At 44.2% G+C, this 21,498-nt stretch overlaps 1 protein-coding gene across 1 annotated transcript in view; it reads right to left on the reverse strand.

Moving 5' to 3' along the window:
• The window catches only part of LOC112070380 (dynein axonemal heavy chain 2-like), a 74,933-nt gene extending 57,435 nt beyond the window's left edge, over positions 1-17,498 (reverse strand). Inside the window, exons 1-8 of the mRNA XM_024137799.1 lie at positions 17,351-17,498; positions 15,349-15,422; positions 14,312-14,482; positions 13,531-13,759; positions 11,192-11,302; positions 10,706-10,944; positions 10,114-10,305; positions 389-546 (exon numbers count right to left, since the gene is read on the reverse strand). Of these exons, the coding sequence (XP_023993567.1) occupies positions 389-546; positions 10,114-10,305; positions 10,706-10,944; positions 11,192-11,302; positions 13,531-13,759; positions 14,312-14,482; positions 15,349-15,422; positions 17,351-17,498 (1,322 nt within the window). The remainder of the gene's footprint in view (positions 1-388; positions 547-10,113; positions 10,306-10,705; positions 10,945-11,191; positions 11,303-13,530; positions 13,760-14,311; positions 14,483-15,348; positions 15,423-17,350) is intronic.
• Positions 17,499-21,498: the final 4,000 nt, after the last annotated feature.

The raw sequence follows: 21,498 nt of genomic DNA on the forward strand, positions 1-21,498 counted from the left end.
TAAGTGTCATTACACATGCAATTATTAGTGAGTGATGTTGATTAATTGTTCAGTGTCTGTGTGTGTGTGTATGTGTGTGTGTGTGTGTGTGTGTGTCCCAGAACATTATAAAAATAAGCCTTTCGTGAACTAACACTCGACTATTTTCCTTCTTACTAGTTCTGGCTTTGCTGATAGCTACGTTGAGGAAATATTTACTTACAATGACTGAGATATGTGGTTGTCCCACCTAGCTATTTTAATATGAATGCACTAACTGTAAGTCGCTCTGGATAAAAGCGTCTGCTAGATGACTCAAATGTAAATGTGTGTGTGTGTGTGTGTGTGCATTTGCTGTGTAAAACACGTTTGGGTTTGTGTGTGTGTGTGTGTGTCTGTCTGTCCTTACTTGTGGTGCAGCTGTGAAGCGTGCAGGTAAAGCTCCTTCCAGGCCAGGCAGCACTGAATGCAGTCGTTGAGGGTCTGCTTGCTGGACACCACATAGCCTTGAAAGATCCTGTCCAGGGAGATATCTCTGCAGCACAGCCGGATAATCTCATTACTCATCTGGAACAACAACAACACAGAAATGATCGACAACATCAACAACAGAGGCAAGACACCACATTACCAGTACGGCTTGTGTAATACATGAGTAGAAATGACTTAGGCCTTGAGTTATGTATGGAGCCTTGAGTTATCCTGATTACTAGACCTGACCAGGAGAAACTCAGGGCTTCCTATGTTACCATGATGTAGCCTCACCAGGAGAAAACTCAGGCTCCTAGTTACCATGATGTGGCCTCACCAGGAGAAACTCAGGCTCCTAGTTACCATGATGTAGCCTCACCAGGAGAAAACTCAGGGCTCCTAGTTACCATGATGTGGCCTCACCAGGAGAAAACTCAGGCTCCTAGTTACCACGATGTGGCCTCACCAGGAGAAACTCAGGCTCCTAGTTACCATGATGTAGCCTCACCAGGAGAAACTCAGGCTCCTAGTTACCATGATGTGGCTCACCAGGAGAAACTCAGGCTCCTAGTTATCATGATGTGGGCCTCACCAGGAGAAACTCAGGCTCCTAGTTACCATGATGGCCTCACCAGGAGAAACTCAGGCTCCTAGTTACCATGATGTAGCCTCACCAGGAGAACTCAGGCTCCTAGTTACCGATGATGTAGCCTTCACCAGGAGAAACTCAGGCTCCTAGTTACCATGATGTGGCTCACCAGGAGAAACTCAGGCTCCTAGTTACCATGATGTGGTCTCACCAGGAGAAACTCAGGCTCCTGAGTCCTCGACCAGCTGCATGATGTCCTCACCAGGAGAAACTCAGGCTCCTAGTTACCATGATGTGAGCCTCACCAGGAGAAACTCAGGCTCCTAGTTACCATGACATGTTGGCCTCACCAGGAGAAACTCAGGCTCCTATTACCATGATGTAGCCTCACCAGGAGAAACTCAGGGCTCCTAGTTACCATCATGTGGCCTCACCAGGAGAAACTCAGGGCTCCTAGTTGTAGACTAAAACAATTCCTGGTCAAGTCATTTGGCCAAGAAAAACACACAAAAAAGCTCATCTGTGGAATTCATCAAAATAATCTACAGATCCGCCCCCCTTCCCCTTCCCTCTCTCTCTTTCAACTCCAAGTCTCCAGTCCAAGTGTAACATGTTGTTCTCCTTGGAGTATGTATGATTTTTCATATTCATAACGCTAAAAAGCCAGGTTGAAGGCCCTGGTGTCCCCCTCCAGGGTTGGATCGCACCAGATGTATGCAGATCTACATCTGTTCTGTGCAGCCTGGCCGGCTCAGACTCTTGATGCAGGTGTGGTTTGTATTATTATACCACGCAGAGAGAGAGAGAGAGAGAAAAGGCCTATGCTTTAAAGGGGTAGTGTATAATTCCACCAGGAATTAATAATAATTCCACCTATTTAATGTGGTGTGCTTGGTGTCAGTCATCCATCGCTATGCTGTCTGTCACTGTAATGGGTGCGTGTTGGTGGCAGGGAAGTCAGGCGCAGGAGAATCGAACKTGGTATAAACGGAGTTGTTTAATCAGTGCTTCACAAAACTCCAAAACCAAAATGACAAAATAATAAAAAGTGGATACAAAACCCGTCTCGCACCAACAATAATACACAAACATACAATCAAACAAWCTCCGACAWGGACATGAGGGGAAACACAGGGTTAAATACACAACATGTAATTGATGGGATTGGAACCAGGTGTGAARGAAGACAAGACAAAACCAATGGAAAATKAAAAATGGATCAGTGATGGCTCGAAGGTCGGTGACGTCGACCGCCGAACACCRCCCGAACAAGGAGAGGRACCGACTTTGGCGGACGTCGTGACAGTCACACTCACATAAGCACTGGTAGGATATAGGGGAAGGGTTGGAGAGTGGGGTAGGGAGAGAAGAAACAGGAGCAGAAAAAGTGTGAAAGAGAGAGGAGGGAGAAGGGACAGGAGAGAAGAGAGAGGACAAGAGAGAAAAGAGAGAGGAAGAGAGAAACAGACACAGAGAACACAGAAAGAGAAAAGTTAGAGAGCGACAGAGAGAGAGAGAGAGAGGAAGAGAAAGACGAGAGGCGACAGAGAGAGAGAAAGAGAGAGAGCGGACAGAGAAGAAGAAGAGAGACAGAGAGAGCGGAAGAGAGAGTAAGAAGAACAGAACGAAAAGACGAAAGGAAGAGAGAGAGAACGAAGAAGAGGAGAGACAAGAGATGAGAGAGAGAGAGAAGAGAGAGAAGAGAGAGAGAGAGAGAGAGAGGGAAGGAGTTCAAAGGGAGGGATAATATTTGGGATGAATGTATATCAGTGGCGTATTGGAATGACAGCTCCCTTTCATTTCTCTGATCAGTGGTTTAATCCTGACAGAGGAACAGCGGGCTGGGAGTCTGAGCCGCCCTCCTTGTTGTGCTGTAGGTGTGTTGTGTGTGTGTGTGTATGTGTGTGTGTGTGTGTGTGTGCTTGTGTGTGTGTGTGTGTGTGTGTGTGTTGTGTGTGTGTGTGTGTTGTGTGTGGTGTTGCGTGTGCGTGTGTGTGTGTGTTCGAGTGCTCACGGCACCAGGAAAATGTGTTCTACAGGCTGATTACACCGCCAAGCAATGCCGCTTTTAATGAAGGAGGGGGAGAGAGAGAAAAACACCGGAAATTAAATTGATATGTAAATGACAGAAATGATCATTTGGCCTGAAGGTGGAGAGTGCTAGAGCATTAACCAGCTTATGAGTTAATAATGATTTTTTCCCCYCTTTGAGATAAAAAAAATGGAGAGAGAAAGAGAGAGGAGGAAGACGAAGAAAGGAGAAGACAACACACTGCCCAAATAAAGGAAACCCTTGAGTAAATGAGGGATACAAAGTATATTGAAAGCAGGGGCTTCCACACAGGTGTGGTTCCTGAGTTAATTAAGCAATTTCAATCCCGTCCTGCGTAGGCTCAACAGCGTTGTTTTGCTTCAATAGAGTGATCAGGGGCGTGCAACTTCCTTCCCAGAAAACACATTAGTGCAACACATTCGCCAGAAAATAGCTGAATTTTCATCAGATGACAACAGAAGTGCAACACTATTTGGCTGGCAGCCACACAAGTAAATGAGCTTACAATGAAAAAGCAAGGTCTTTTTTTTGCCAAAACAATGCATGGATATTATATTTCTAATGTTTATCGTAGAAATGTTTTGCTTGAAGATATACTTGCATCTTACTGGAGAAAAGTAGGCTACACTGAGAAAAGTAGCAGAGTAAAGTAGCTACCCCATCAGTCAGAGTGCTGTCTGCTGATAAGAATGCCTTTTGGTGAATTCTCATCCAAGCGGAGAATTGCAACTGAAGCACAAAATGTGTCTGATGCCGAGCAGAAATTACAATAAGAAGCATTTTAGATCTGCGTTTACAAAAACTCAGCAAGATATTAACGCGACCTCTGGTATAATAATGACCACTTGCCCATTATTTTGGCTACCGTGGCGAGAAGAAAAGATATTGTGACTTTGAAAGAGGGGCTCCACCAGGCACTGGTGCCACTAACTTTTTTTTGCAGCGTCACACAACAGAATACATTTGAGTCATCATCTTACATAGTCATTATCAAGTCATTCACAATGTTTTATTGATAAGTGTAGGGTGCTATAAAATCTGTGTTGTGGAGAACGCAGACAGAATCACTGAATCCAGACATTAAAATGGAATTCAACAATATTCAAAAATGTACTGAACTTATTAGTATTATATAAATACTGAGCAAAAATATAAACGCAACACGCAACAATTTCAAAGATTTGACTGAGTTACAGTTCATATAAGGAAATCAGTCAATTTAAATAAAATCATTAGGCCCTAATCTATGGATTTCACATGACTGGGCCTGGGAGGGTATAGGCCCAACCACTTTGCAGCCAGGCACACTCACTGGGGAGCCAGGCACAGCCAATCAGAATTCGTTTTTCCATACAAAAGGTCTTTATTACAGAAGAAAATACTCCCCAACACGTGGTCTGTGGTTGTGAGTCCGGTCGACGTACTGCCACATTCTCTAAAACGACATTGGAGGCAACTTATGGTAGAGAGAGAAACTAACATTACATGATCTGGCAACAGCTCTGGTGGACATTCCTGCAGTCAGCATACCAATTGCACACACCCTGAAAACATGAGACATCTGAGGCATTGTGTTGTGTGACAAAACTGCACATTTTAGACTGGCCTTTTATTGTCCCCAGCACAAGGTGCACCTACAGTATGTAATGATCATGCTGTTTAATCAGCTTCTTGATATGCCACACCTCTCAGGTGGATGGATTATCTTGGCAAAGGAGAAATGCTCCCTAACACGGATATAAACTAATTTGTGAACAAAATTTGAGAGAAATAAGCTTTTTGTGCSWWTGGAAAACTTCTGGGATTTTTTATTTCAGCTCATGAAACATGGGGCCAAGACTTTACATGATGCGTTTATATTTTGTTCAGTGTATATTCAAGAAAACACGAGAAATAAGATAGGAAGCAATATACAGGGTCAGTWTCAATACCAARTGTACAATGTGCAGGGATAATGGTGTATTTAAGGTAGATATGTACATATACGCGGGGATTAGGAGAAAGCCTTCYGGTAGATGGAAAGGTACCCAAAATCCTTCTTAATTAAATGTTAACTACAAAGTAGCCTATGCCTACCTGGCAGAATGATAACATGATTCTTTGCATCAATCCTKTTGAATTCAAAGGGTAACTACACCCATAAATCTTAATTTCTTCAATTTTTCCCAGACCTCAAAAGCGGTCTCCTGATGTGGTTTAAGCATTGTTGTGGACATACAACATCCAATTTGGTTGTTTTTCTATTAAAAAAGTGAGATTTTGAGAGAGAAAAAACAAACAAAAAATTGGGGGAAACTAAATGGAGAAAACAGAATCAGGAATACTTTTTTAACAAAATRTATAGGGCCTTAGAAGTACAATAGACTACTGAGAAGGTATTTAATAAATACTTTGCTACATCGCCCAAGCAGGAATGCGTGATYAAAATATATTTATATGCAACTTAATCCAKTGATTGTCATGAATTTTGGGTTGACAWTTAGGCTATTTCTTTTATWTTTTACTGTCAAAACAGGCCTCCAGAATTTTCCTTCATCTTTATGTGCACTAATAGTATATATAGGTCTAATTCAATTGGTGCTAATTCACCACCTGAGGAGATGGAAACTCAAAACACCAGATCGCTAACTCTAAATACACTACAAGACGAAAAATTTGTGGACACCTGCTCGTCAAAAATATAATTCCAAAATCATGGGCATTAATATGGAGTTGGTCCCCCCTTTGCTGCTATAACAGCCTCCACTCCTCTGGGAAGGCTTTCCACTAGATGTTGGAAGTTGGAACATTGCTGCGGGGACTTGCTTCCATTCAGCCACAATAGCATTAGTGAGGTCAGGCACTAATGTTGGGGGATTAGGCCTGTATCACATTCTGCGTTCCAWTTCATCCAAAAGGTGTTTGATGGGGTTGAGGTCAGGGCTCTGTGCAGGCCAGTCAAGTTCTTCCACACCGATCTCAACAAACCATTGTCATGCTGAAACAGGAAAGGGGCTTCCCCAAACTGTTGCCACAAGGTTGGAAGCACAGAATAGTCTTGAATGTCATTGTATACTGTAGCATTAAGATTTCTCTTCACTGGAACCTAGGGGCCATACCCCCGAACCATGAAAAACAGCCCCAGACCCTTATTCCTCCTCCACCAAACTTTACAGTTGGCACTATGCATTAGGGCAGGTAGCGTTCTCCTGGCATCCGCCAAACACTGATTTGTGTGTCGGACTGCCAGATGGCGAAGCGTGATTTATCACTGCAGATAAAGTGTTTCCAATGGCAAGGAGCTTTTCAGGCCTTCATGAGAGCCAGTTTCATCATAGCGCTTGATGGTTTTTGCGACTGCACTTTCAACGTTTTTGACATTTTACGGATTGACTGACCTTCATGTCTTAAAGTAAGGATGGACTGCCATTTCTCTTTGCTTAYTTGAGCTGTTCTTGMCAAATAATGGACTTGGTCTTTWACCAAATAGGGCTATCTTCTGTATAGTACCCCTACCTTGTCACAACACAACTGATTGGCTCACACGCATTAAGAAGGAAAGAAATTCCACAAATTAACTTYTAMCAAGGCACACCTGTTAATTGAAATGCATTCCAGGTGACTACCTCAYGAAGCTGGTTGAGAGAATGCCAAGAGTGTGCAAAGCTGTCATCAAGGCAAGAATCTCAAATATAAAATATATTTTGATATTACAAAAAGGAGGAGATACAAATCCCATTGGGCAATGAATGGAGAAATGCCACACCCAGCCAACTGTTGACCCATCGCATTCACGTTGTCATGCTGCGTCACACATGTTTTTAAATTGTTATATTGTTTTTTATTTCATCTTTATTTAACCAGGTAAGCCAGTTGAGAACAAGTTCTCATTTACAACTGCGACCTGGCCAAGATAAAGCAAATTTTTTTGTAAATGACATCGCCGAAGTCAAGAATCGGTAGGATAGTCTGTTTTACGAGGGTATGTTTGGCGGCATGAGTGAAGGAGACTTTGTTGCAATATAGGAAGGTTGCTAAGCTAATCGTCACGCAATCCCTTCTCAAAGTCAGTGTTCCAAAAGCTATACGATATTCCAAAGCTTTACGATATTACAGAGAACAAGTTAATTATCTCACATCTTGGAAAATATTTGCAATGCTGTACTTCTTGTTCACGAACTTCATGCTAATGTTCTGTTTTTGAGCTAGCGCCCAACTGAATCCCATTCACGCCTTGAAATAGAGCTCTCSTTGTTCCAGAATCACCCAGAATGCACCGCGCAGCCCATTGACGACTTATGGGCAATGTACACAATGTGCATTAATACGACTCTAATGTAGATTCCCATATCCTCAAAATGATCTCTGTAGGAAAGCAACGTTACTCTGCTCTCACTCTGGGCAGAGAAACCGTTCATAGCTCAGTGGCAGAGACGAACTGCAAGTTGACCTCGGTGAGTAAGACTCCTAAATTGATCGTGCATTTTGTTTAGGCGATTTTACAGCTAGCTAGCTACTTTGGTATTATTGTGTGTAGCTTTGTTGTCTAGCTAGCTAGCCAGCCAGCCCAGAGAGAGAGAGAGAGCATTGCATTTTTGATTTTTCTAATGTTTCTACCAACCAACCTTCTTATAAAAACAAAATGAAACATTRGTTCACAAAAAAACTAATTCTTCACATATTAGTGTTATTTAACACGATTTAACACTGTTAATCATAGGAATTAGTGGTTTCGGGGTGGATTATCCCTTTAATACTAAGAAAATGTCTGAATCCTATTCACTAGTGCATTAGTCGACCAGTGTCCATTGGGATGCATTGACTAGTTAACCATGAGCGTGTGTATATTCATCAATTACTGCTAGGTCCAAAATGATCATACTACTTCAGCTATTATTATATGGGGTTTATTATTTCGTTTTTATGTTTTTCTCTCTGGGCATTAGTGGAAACAGTRTCATACAGTCACAAGGCCATGGCCTCAGGGTCTGTGGGCTTGGGAAATGACATTAAACATTGTCGTGTTGTGTTCTCTCTCCAGCAGCACAAAGAAAAGCAAGAAATGAACACAATGGTTAGTGAGGCCCCTGCACAGGGAGGCAAGGGGGGGTGGTAAGGCGGACTTACACACACACACATGCACGCACAGGCGAATGTCCACACACACACATTAGATCTATACATACATGCACACAAACAAACACTGCTGCTACCATGAGTCAAATGGACTCTGATTAGAAATGATTAGCCAAAAACTAAAACACAACAGAAACCACATCAGACAGAGCTGGTTCTACTCCAGCATTCAGAAAGAGAAAAAACAGATTGAAACTTCATTTTTTTTTTTTTTGCTGAAATAAACACACGTAGTTTATTTTCTGTTATTTTACGCCATTGGAAGGAGAAAAGCCTCTCAACCATGAGACCAGTGAAAATGTAGTGAGAGTGGTGGTGGTGGTGGACACAGCAGTAGCAACACACACACACACACACACACACAGCTGGTGGTACAGGAATAACTTGGGGTCATTAGAGTTACATAAAACACAGTAATATTTTCTGCGTTCCTTCCCTGCCAACGACAACAGTGGCGGTTGAGGGTTGCTGAGCGGTTGCTGAGCGGAGGGAGCGGCGGTAGACGATCCGAGCCAAGTCTACGAACCAGCTAGTGTGATCCAGGTCATTGGTCACCAATGATGCCTTCATGATGCCTTCAAACTCCCGGCCTGCTCTACACAGAATGCCTTTATGCAGTAGTGCCACAGTGCACATACTGCAGCAGCAAAATGGTTGTAAAAACCATGGCTTTCCTTTCAGAGGGGTTTGGAGGAATAATAAAAAGGGCAGAGAAAAAGCCCCGTCGCGTAGTAAAAATCACAGAGGACTAGTGGAGAAAGAAGCCAAAAGGACATGTGGATGGACATAAAAGCACATCTGTGATGCTTGGAGCATGGGACCGCTTCAGTCCGTGTGAAGTTATCAGCATATTATATTATAATAAACAGAGAAAACCCTGCTAAAACAAACTGCTATTTAAAATAAGCACTAATTTCCCCCAAACATTATTGAACAGAAGGTCCACTGTAACTTCTTTGTAAGTAACACTAGTTACCTTCTTGCTGGTGGAAAAACCGTGACAACAGAACAGACTTGGGGTTGCATCTCTCTCTCGCTCTCTCTCTCGTGGAGAAGGAGAGAGATGGAGAGATGGAGGGAGAGACCCAGGCATTTTGTCTGAGGCTGCGGAGGTGTTGGATGAAGGCTGATCTGACCCGCGCGGATCAGGAAGAAGTGAGAGAGGGAGGGAGAGAGAGGGGCTCCTTTGAAACCTCCGTGGCTGGCGGGCCTTTGAGCTAGGTTATGTTTCTCCCCTCCCCACACCCCCACTAACCCCAAGGAAACAATTAGATCAAATGTTTTGTGCCAGTCAGTCTCTCTCCTTGATGTATTATCAAAGGGCCGGAGAGAGAGAAAAGGAGGGAGACGGAGGAAGGAAAAAAATGAACAAGAAAAGGAATACGGTCGGTGGGACAGCAACAAACGATTCCAGCGACGGGAGAGGGGAAGGTCAGGGCGTAATTATGAGAGGTTAAACGCTWTTCCCGGCTTCGCCTGTCTAGGAGATTGAAATAAAAATGGCGGGATAGTAAAACGAGTGTGGCCCTCTACTCGGCTAACATGGAAAGGGTGTCGTGGCTGTGATCTGTACATGTTCTCTCTCTCTCTCTTTCTCTGTTACTACAAGCTGATCCCTTCTCAGAGGAACAGAGGGGCAGTAGTGCGCTCTGATTGGAGTGCTGAGTAACATGAGAGAGGACCTGAGGGTCCAGCTGATTGGTTGGAAATATATTCTCAGAAGGAGCGGTAAATGGTTGGAGTTAGGACGGGATATGACTGGGTGAAGCAGGGTTAGGGTCAATTCCATTTCAATTCTTCAGTCAATTGATTCAAAAATCGTATTGATCCCAACCTTTCACTGGAGTGAATCTGACAGAGAGGAGGGTCCGTCCCAAACAATACAAAAACACAACGGTTACTCTACCTTTCTGAAGAGAGCGGTGAGTCTCTCGCGGGTGTTGTAGTAGACAGAGTTGACCCAGATGAGGCGGATGAGGTTGAGGATGTGGGCCAGCTTGGGAACCACCTCTCTGGGCTTGAGCTGAGCCATCTCCTCACATGGCTCCCTCAGCAGGGACAGGAAGGACAGGTTGGACTGGGCTTGGAGAGAGCCATCCTAGAAACACAGACATGGCGTCTCAAATGACACCCTATTCACTACGTAGTGCGCTACTTTCAACCAGAGCCCTAGTAGGGAGTGGAGAGGTAGGACTTGGAAAGAGGGTATTGGTTTGAGGTGAACTTTGGTGAGCTGAACTCAATTTCAATGACTTATGAATAGACTAATCTACAGTGTCTGAATTCAGAATTCTTGCATAATCAGGAAATATCCCATCTCTGCTCTATGCATGCTAGCCTGGTCCCAGATCTGTTTGTACTGTCTTGCCAACTCCTATGGTCTCTGTCACACCAGGAGTTGGCAAGACAGCACAAACACTGGGACCAGGCTATCTGTACGCTTTCTCTCCTGTGTGTGTGTGTGTGTGTGTGTGTGTGTGTGTGTATCTGCTTGGCACCTGGATCTGCTTGGCCAGCTTGCAGAAGGGGGGTACGTAGGAGGACTTGGAGAGCTGCAGTGTGGTCAGGACGTGACGGACCCCGGGCTTCTGCAACTGCTGGCTGATCCCAGAGAGGTCGGCACAGCGACTCCTCCAGAAGGAGATCTCCTCCAGGGGTCCAGAGCTGTCCCCCGTCTCCACCGTCTCCTGAGCATTCAGCACCTCCTTGATCTGACGGGTCCAGTGGATCATCACCACTGGGGAGGGGAGGAGAGGGGATGGGGACAGAGGGGAGGAAAGGAGCAGAGAAGGGACGGAGAAAGGAGAGGGAGCGGACAGAAGACGGCAGGGCAGTTGGGTTAGATGAGGGTGAGGATAACAGAGGCAGGTACATTAGGAGTAACATGAATTGGAAAGTGAAAATGTTGTGATATTTATGACAATACGCCGCCGCCAGCTTCACACACACACACACACACACACCCTCCCCCGCCCCAGGCTTACTCTCCAGTCTCTGCACCAGCTCCTTGTCCTTGCTGGCCACCTCCGGGCTATGCTGCAGGGCCTCCATAGGGATATAAAGCACTGTGTTGCCCACCAGCTTGAACCTGGTGTCTGCACACACACACACGCACACACACACGCGCACGCACACGCACACACACACACAAACATTAATATACGAAACGCCATCTAATCATATTACGGTGTTGACAACAATGCAGATCAAGCATTCGGAAGCGTTCGTATATTCCAAGAAATACAACCATTTTAAATGGACTTCCTAGAAAACGCCTGGCGTTGTATATCTCCAGAATAGAGTGTTAAGGACAACGAAGGTAGCTAATGGTTCAACACTGTAACGTGTTCCCCTCCGTCACGTAGACGACGCTCAAATATCTAGCACATCGACACGAACCAGGGCAAACCAACGTTCACTACTTCTACTGTAGCCCACCGAGTAGAAGTTAGCAGTTCCCCGCATCTCTCACCCTGCACCTCAAACATGTCCCACCACTTGAGCGCGAAATGCAGGAGTGAAAGGTTGACCAAAAACAACTACAATGCAGAGAAACATGAAAGAAAAATGGTTTGAATGAACGAACAACTGGTTGGTGGGTCCAGAGTGCATTGGCCTGATAAATGAAGAGATGAAAGAGAACAGGGTCGGAGTATCAGTGCGAACCAGAGACTCTGGCTGTACTGCCTCTTGACTGGGAGGATAGTTAGGAGACACACACACACACACACACACACACACACACACACACACAGACACACACACAGAGCAAGACTGGAAGCACAACAGAGAGATGCTCTGGCCTTTACGGGAAGAGTAAGAACACAAAAACAGAAGGAGAAATAATGAGACAACTCAGAGCAGCGAAGGTGAACAAAACCGCTAAAGAGCAATGTTGTTTTGGGTGTGTGTGTTTTGGGTGTGTGTGTTTTGGGTGTGTGTGTTACGGGTGTGTGTGTTGTGTGTGTGTGTGTCTGCTTGAATCCATGTGTGTGTCTGATTGGGAACCTTTCGTGGATAAGTACCTATACATGTCTGTGTATAGATATAGATGTTGTTGTGCTTTGTGTATTTCTATGTATCCAGTTAGTTGACCTTTGGCAGACGGGAGTGAATGGATGAAGACACAGAGGACGAGGTAAAGCTTTGCCTTCTGGACAAATGCATCTGCTTCCTGATTGCTAGTGCGGCGTGCCAGGCGTGGGTGAAACTTGTAGACCAGAGGCCATATTACCTGGGCTGTCCTCGCCTCTCACCTCAATTACATATTTATGTAGTACATGTATTAAAGGCATCATCTGCAGTCACAGTGGTTGCATAGGTCGCGTCTCAAATGGCACCATATTCCCTATGTCGTGCACTGCTTTTGACCAGTGCCATTGGGATCTGTTGAAAAGTAGTGCACTATATATGGAATCGGGTGCCAATGAGACGAACACAATTATTTGTTTGGCTCAGTAAGTTTTACATGTCGATATCTCGTAACAAGGAGAATGTTGTTGAGTTTACCCTGGAGGAATGGTATCCTTGAAATGTTTCATTTTTTCTTAGGTAATTGACTGAATATGATCCATAAAATTAGTTAGGGGGAAGAGAGAAAAAAACAAAGAATGAAAGTACTACTGTCAGAATTTAATATTGCCCAAACCGTTGGCTGATTATCCCACGAGTCTGACTGAGCTGCTGCTTCAGGTGAAGAGTGTGTGTGTGTGTGTGTGTGTGTGGTGTGGTGTGTTGTGTGTGTTGTGTGTCGTGTTGTGTGTGTGTGTGTGGGGTCCCAGAGTACAGTGTGATGTACGTGTGTGACTCTGACTGCACTGCGTGACTACACTTTTACTCAGAACCTTGACCATTTTACTCAGAAGAAGAATAAGGCACCAATAACACAATAAGACTCTATAGGCTGCTACAACACATGAAAGAACAACTAAATCAACCGTGAAGCATGAAACAGATCAATGTTTTGCTGTCAAAGCAGTCGTTTTGTCAAAGGGAAAAATGGAGTGTAATCTTCATTGTTGTTGAGGTTCTCTCTCAGAATTTTTTTTGTTTTATTTTAGGTCTGAGCTGGTCACTTTTTAGATACATTAGTGCAAAGAGGCTGCTCATGGGACCTCATGGGGAGAGAGAGGGGGATGAAATAGACAGAAGTGGAGGTGAAAGAGAGGGGTTACAATAAATGAGAGAAAGCCGGACTCCTGTGAGCTGGGGAGGAAGAAGCGCGGGTACTGGTGTGAAACTCTGGGCCGGCGCTGTGGTAAGTGCGCGCACGTGGTGGCGCTGTGACGACTCGAGGAGCCACCTGTGACTTAGCAGCACCTACCTGTGAGGTTTGTGAGGAAGCGATGCATGTGGGCGGAGTAGTTGTTCTTGATGCTCTCGGGCCAGGCGGTGCTGAGGGTGACCTGGGGGGCGTGCACTCCGTTCATCATCCTCAGCAGGCTCTCGGTGGCRTTGCCCCRCACCGTACCAAACTGCACCGYGCTCTCAAACGTCTCCTCGAGGATCAGACCACCATCAGAGCGGACGAAGAAGGCCAGCTGGTCTACCACCTGTAAGGAGGGGGGAGAGGGGAGGAGAGGAGCACCAGACAATGGTTGGAAGAAAGAAGAGGGGGTGTGGAGAGGCAGGAAACACAAGTGGGTTATAAGTTTGAACACATTAGCGAAAGATGTAAAAATACATAATTCAATTCTGCATTCTCTCATTCTCCTTTGTGTTAGGAGGAGGAAACTAACTGGTGTAGTGGCGCCTGAAAACGTAGACATTTTTCTTCTCTTTTAGACGGTGCTTGGTATTCAGGGACGTCATTATCTCAATCTACAAAGCTCCAATCATTTGTAATAATAATAATGCACTGACGGTGAAATACGAGGAAGGCGCTCAAGGAAGAATCTCTACCTTGTTCTAACTGTGTGTGTGAACAGGGCTRGGGCTGGGGCAGTAGCTACCCGAGATCTCTACTTAAGGATATCTACTTTGGGGCAAATCCTAACATTCATTCAACKAAAGTCTCCTATTGACATCAATGTATGGCGAAGTGGAAATTCGACTCAAGTGAAGGTTATGATTTGACCCAATATGAGCGGTTATCGAGGCTGTACCTGAGATGGCATGGCGTACTCCACCCGGAGGCCATCGTAGGGGTCTGGGTAGACCACTAGGGTCCTGTTGGAGCTGTCCAGKATGAACTTATCCAGGGCTTTCTCGTTCTCCTCTGACCAAGGCAGCTTAGACATGCCAGTCAGAGCCACGCGGTTTTTAAACAGYGTCCTCTGGAGAGGAAAAAAAGGGAAAGGTGAAAAACTTAAAACAAGAAAACAATCAATCAATCAATCAAATGTATTCATAAAGCCCATTTTACAACAACAGTTGTCACAGAGGTTCTCACTAATGTCACTGAGTAGCAACATACCYCTCCACCATCCGGTCTTCCTCAACATGCAATTCCAAACCCCCAGAAGCTTTTTCAATAATAACAACACACAGTATMATTTCTTTATGGAGAGGACAGAGGAGAAACAGCTAGCCTACCCCCAAAATCTGTTATTAGTACCCAAATATGTCATGGTCATATTACCATGCGGATAGATACAGGGCTGTGGTGCTCTGCTGTCTTGTAATGTAGAATATGTTAGCAGGCAGACTGTGTAGCGGATGGGAGTTAGATCACTAACACTGTAGCTACACCACCCCCGCCCCCTACGCTCCACAGCTGCTGCCATCTTCCACAGGGCTACGGTCACTGCATGGAAATGCCATCTCTGTGTGTGTGGGTGGGTGTGTGTTCAGAGTGGTAATTAATGATATTAATTCAATTGATGAGAGAGACAGTGACTGTGCAGGTTCACTGACCAGCTGCTCACAAATCACCTCCTCTTGTTCCCCACAATTATACCATTGTGTCCAATAGACTGAAACTGTCTTTTGACGTTTTGTAGTGTGTGTGTGTGTGTGTGTGTGTGTGTGTGTGTGTGTGTGCGTGTGCGTGTGTGTGTGTGTGCTAATCTGCAATGGAAACACGGTGTAATTTAATACCATCGTGTGTAAGTCTTCTGATGCTACATTGTATTTGACAATCAATTCATTACTGTTGACAGGACATTGGCTATAGGGGGATACAGTATCATGATGGATTTACCAGGCCCACGGTGTACGTGTCCACTTCTTCTACGGTCACAGCCGTTCCTTGGCTGCTTTCCTCTTGAATCTCCTCTGTGCGTCACACACACAGGCAAACACACGCACGCGCAATACACACACACACACACACACACAACACATTTCAATAAGGATATGTAATTGCTGCGACAGGCCGACTCACGATTTTCATAACTACATCTTATTTTCTGTATTGTCAAGATAATCTCTGCTATTTTCTTTTCTGTCATTCTGGGGGGTGCAGTCATTACTTTCCGCAGTCTTTCTCTTTTATTTAACCTTTAATTGACTACGAGTTCAATGCCGATAAACGTCTGCTCCTGTAATAACTTCATGACATAATTTAGACATTTCGGATAAAAGTATCTGTTGCAAAATCTATTTTATGCCTTGTCATTTGAATAACCTTTTGGCAACCGAATCAATGAGTGTAAAAAATAGCTAATTGAGTCATTTGGATCGTTTGAGCAGTGAAGACAACAAGCTGCATGGTTGCATGGTTCCTGATGACATGTTCAGCAGGGCACAACCTTCTCAGGTAGAAATACATTATGGAGAACGGACTGACATGACAGATCGCGTATGCTTCCAGATGACGTGGAGAAAAGGAATCATTTCCTGCTGTTGTTGTCTCATGTCACTCCTCCATCAACCAAACTGCCTTGCAGGACGTGGAACTCATATTCACGTTGAAATATTGAGCGCCCGCCATTCAAATAATGTAAACAAATGTTTAATTTTTTTATATGTCACTGCACTTTCATATGACTCTCAGTGAAACTGGCAGAACAACTAGCTAAAAATCTTATTTTTTTTAACGTGTGACAGTGTTTAAATAGTGAGGGGGGGGGGGGAAACGGTTGCTATTTCCTGCACAAATTCTGTGCAAGGACATTGGTTGCCAGTGCAGTGACTTGATCAGCTGTGTAGCTAACTGTTGTTTTAATGTCAATGGTTGTTGCTAGCTAGCTTACTGACGCAGCCGGCTAGCTCGTTCTTCACTGACATGAAAAGCATGCTTAGCCTGTTTAAACTACCCTGAAGTTGTAGACATGCAGCTCCACAATTAAGAGGAACTGACTGTTATCTTAAAGCATTTTTTCAGTCAAAGATGATTTCAGTGASTGGCTCAGYTGTTGCTGGACACATTTATGCTAGCCTTTGTGCCCATAGTCAAATTTCAAAAATAATCCTGAGCTAGATGTAAAATGGGCCGACTTCTTCACCAAAAAACATCGGCATTATTGACAGATGTTTTGTTTTAGCTTAGATTCATTTAGACTGTTTTGAGGCAGAAATGGGGTTCAGCAACAGACGATGTGGCCTAGGTAATATTTGTGAACGTTAGACAGCCCATTGTAGCCGGACTACTCTTCATCTATCCCACTGTCCGTTGCGAGAAACGAGACAGATCAGTGCAGGCGGAATGGACACGCTGTCTGATGTAAGACAATGGCAAGCTGCTCTATACGCAATACAATATTTCTACGTGCAACGTTTATAGCGTTGATCGCACCCACCTGAACATGAGCCTGGTTGCGTGACATGCTAGACTAGTTAGTATATAGAGTCCAGGTTTGGTTATGTTAKCCTGGTCTACGATCTCTTTGTGTAATCCTGCCAACTCTATTGCTGTCCTTCTCAAGGCAAACATGTTCGGTATGACAATGAGGAACTTAACGTAGCAGGCGTTTCTTTCTTTCTGATCATGACGATATATATTTTTTTGTTGTAAGGGATGTTCTCTTCTGCACTGTTCAACCAATCCAGTAAATGTGGAGGAGGAGTTAAGAGTGTCACCGTATTAAAGTCCAAAAGCGGACATCGCATCACAGGCTCTCTTTCCATTTCCCCTAAACRCCGGATGCATCCTGTTGTTCCGACCCAGCAGAGGGTGGACAATGAGTGACAAGGAGTTGGCACGATAACACAAACAGACTTCCTGGCACTCAGGTTTGGTTATGTCTCCTCTAGGCCTTTACCTCCAGGCTGCGTCTCCTTGTCTTCAGGCAGGCTCTCCTCGGGAGCAGGCGTGATGCTCTGGTTCTTGGCCTTTTTGCTCTTACCAGAGCTGGAGCGCTTGGACTTGCCCGAGGACTTGCCCGAGCGGGGCGTCTCTGGGTCCGCCATGGCCAACGAACCAGCCGCTGATGTTTGTCGTCAGCTGTAGAGGAGAGGAGAATAAAAAAAGAAAGATATACTGATACACTGACTCAGTAAAGGTGAATAAACRGAGCCTTTAAGTCCCCTCCATAGGAAACCCTACTCCCTCTGAGTCAGAGGGGTTGGGTTAAATGTGGAAGACACATTTCAGTTGAATACATTCAGTTGGACAACTGACTAGGTATCCCCCTTTCCCTAGGACAATCTGGTGGTCCAGCCAAGGGAGTAAATGCTTGCAAATTTGTGTGAGACAGACAGTCCTGCTGTCTGGAGGAAACATCTGAGACAAAAGTAATAAACTCAAAACGGCAACAGGTTCATGAACTATTTATCTATCTGGGGCTGATATCCCCTCTCTGGTTTAGCCAGCCACCTCACTTGTCAAAGCTGGCAGGGTGACCATGTCTTTATTAAAACTTTGATTAMGTTCCCAAGTTGTCCGTTTCTAAGGGCTGTAGCTATGTAATAAAAGAGACAGGTTATTGAGGAAAGAAGAGAAAGGGAGTAATAAAAAGAAAGTTAGCAGAAAACCCTTTGAAATACACCCTCCCTTTAGATGTGAAATGGGAGGGAGCAGGTAAAGTTGACAGTGATCAATAACATTAATATAGACTGAGTCTGCTTCTGGCAGAGATGAACGAACTGTTAGGGATACAGTACTGGGATTTAATGTCAAACAGTGGACGGTTATTGCAGAGGAAAGCCACCAAGAATTGTCCCAGTTGGAGTTAACGAGTGTCAGTCAAGTGAGCATAAAAAATGCTTAGCTACTGTATATTGAACATACTGTAGCTAGCTAATGTAACTTGATACACATTTCTTTCTTTATAAGCTCGTCATTATTTTATTGCAGGATGGGTTTGCCTCTGAAGGCATGATAAATCCATAATTTCCTTTCCAAAATTGTACATTTCTATATTGAGTAGAATTACTTTTCAGCATTTCACTAGCTAGCTGCAGACCAAATAGAGTTAGCTAACAACGGTAACGGTAGCTACAGTAACGTCGCTAGCTACTTGACAACCACCTTACCTTCCGTCAGGTAATAACTGTCTGCAACTCCACGTGTTTAATGATTTACCTAGCTATAACACCTACACCAATACTGTTCATTCTTACATGCTCTAAAACCACTAGATACGAAATGGCGTGATAAAATAGTTTTGAAGTAAACTGGCTAGACAACTTTATCGGTTTCTTCGATGGTTGTTGTCTCCACTCTCCGGCTTTGTAGAGGCGCGCTTGTAGACACGTCTCCATAGAAACGGCACACGAGAGGGGGTTGCTTTGCACGTGTTCCACATGCTCGTACCCGTTCTTGTTGCAGTCGCACCTCACGAGAAGACAAGCCCTCTACACTGATGGGATGTGAGCTTTCATGTCCCAATTTGCTGATAACGAATGATTTCCAATTGATTGTACGGTAACGTTATCAGTATGTTATCTCGTCATCATGATAATTAGGCTACCCCATTCTGATGCAGATGTAGGAAAGGTTCGTGGAAAAAAATATGCGCGTACAAATTCAGATAAATAGCCATTAGAAATACCATATCACATTGATTTCATTATCAAACAGCACAGTGAGAAATCYGGCAGGTGTGGCAGAGAATAATTACTGAGTGAGCATGCCATGTTTGAGTGAATACAACCAACTGTCACTACACATTTTACAAAATCACGGTAGGCCAACCAAGTGAATGCTAATTTTAAAATTGATCAGCATTAGATGTGTCACTTTCTGTAGCGAAAGTGACACATGACATTCCTGTTGATAAAAACAATACATATTATGCTTTGAAAGAGAATCTGACTCACTGCAGGGAGAGTYCCTGGGATGCCAAGGCTTAGCCATTGAAACATTTTGATTTATGAATGTTAAACTGGACTGGACATATCCAATGTAAACATTGCTAACTGGGAMAAATCAAGGCCATGGGGGCATCTACTCATTTAAATATAACAAAATACATCCTTACTGTAGTAGGCCTATTCACTGTCTGAACTCCTCTGTTGCTCTCCTCCAATGTATCAATCATGTAAGGATGGAGTGGCATATTGGATAGGGAAAAATAAACTGTAGGCCTACCCAAAGAACCCTCTCAAATGTCAACATGTAATTCCTAAGAGGATGAAACAAGTTTGAAACACATTTTTCCAGTCTAACAAATCTGACTTTCACTTTTCACCATTTTCCACATCTCAAGTTTTTAAAATGGACAAGGCGAAAATGGACAGGCACCAGTAAGATTCCTTTCGATTCGTTGACCCTTGAGGATCACACAGCCATAGTGAGCCACTTGCTTTTTACACGAAAGGGTAAGTACCACGTCTGGGATTCCTCTAGACTCTGAGAGACGGAGAGTGCACTCCTTCAACCCTTTCTTGTGCATCAGGAAATGGGCCCAGGCAGCTCAAAGCTGAACCTTGACAAAAAGCAGCAGGGGAGTTGAAGTTCATGGCCCGCTATTTCTATTTTTTATTTATTAAAAAATATATATATTAAATTTTAAATTCCCTAAACCCCTTCATATGTTATGTTGGAAGCTTTTGCCTGTGATAATGTCACTCAACCCCATAACGCATTCAACTCAAATACTTTTCTATTCTACGCACAGATAGTCTGATATCTAGAAACACGGCTGTGCTCTGTGGCCTCTCTCAGAGAGAGAGAGAGAGAGTTAACTGTTCAGTCTTTCTATGCTGTSTTGGAAACATCTACACAAACATACATTTTCTTGAAGGTGCAATGCATCTATTGATTAATCGTGCTGTAGCTCTAGCACCAGAGGAAATGGAGGAATACAGTCTCAAGACACGTCAAAAGAAACAGAATGATACAGCTGTACATTTAAAACACATTTAGAGCTGTGTCGGTATTTGACTCAATGTGCCTTGAGATTTGACTGCATCTCAGAAGGTAACTAAATACACTATTTTGCGAGGTCATATTCCTCACAGTCTGTGTGTGTGTGTTTGTGTGTGTGGGGCTAGGTTGGTTGGTGCAACTGCTCTCTGCTAGCTGCTTTTGAGCAGAACGTGAAGTTGAGTCAGCAAGAGGGCTGATGCAGGAGTGAGCAGGACTGATGTACACACACACACACACACACACACAACAGCCCGCAGGCTCATCAGCCTCCTGTCAATGGAGCCTTGTGTTTACTCAGCCACTGCTCTTTATACCTTATACTGTACATTACTACTGCAGTGAGGCTTAGTCAGCCCACACACAGCCAGAACAACAGCAAACTGTTATATAAGAGATAAACAAAAATGGGTTTGTTTACCTGTGTTCCTGTTAGACTATGGTTTGATTTAGGGCCGAGTTTTTCCTGGCCATGTGATCTGAGACTGATCAAGGTAAACTCTGGGTGCTGGCCCTGGGTCAAGCGGCCAGGAGAAACTCTGGGACCTGGGTCACGCGGTCAGGAGAAACTCTGGGCCCTGGGTCACGTGGTCAGGAGAAAAACTCTGGGCGCTAGCCCTGGGTCACGCGGTCAGGAGAAACTCTGGGCCCTAAATCTTGACTGTGCAGCCCTGTACTTCGGAATTAGTAGCTTAGCAAAGCAGTAGTAGTGCTGTGTTACAATATCAGATACTTCACAAATGTGCATTAGCAGGCCACAGGATGGTTTCTGAGCAGCATATTACATGACCCCCTAACAGGACAGATGTTTCTACCCATTTTCACGTTTACCCCCCAAGAAACTGAAACATATTTCCATTTTGGTCACAAACATTGCAGGCCCTCCAGAAGTAATAATGCCGTCTTGGATGTCTGTGTGACTAGCAAAGCACTAAGGCATCCATTGGAATCAGCAGAAAACGAGAGGCTAAAACGTTTTAATAAAACAYACCTACACACAGAGACACATTCTGTTTTAAGATGAATGGCAAGGAGAGAGTCCTTTCCCCCCCATTCGTTCGTTCTATTTCTCAATAATTCATTTTTGTCAAGATGAAAAGA

This window comes from Salvelinus sp. IW2-2015, unplaced genomic scaffold (assembly GCF_002910315.2).
Source record: "Salvelinus sp. IW2-2015 unplaced genomic scaffold, ASM291031v2 Un_scaffold1307, whole genome shotgun sequence".
Classification (NCBI taxonomy): domain Eukaryota; kingdom Metazoa; phylum Chordata; class Actinopteri; order Salmoniformes; family Salmonidae; genus Salvelinus; species Salvelinus sp. IW2-2015.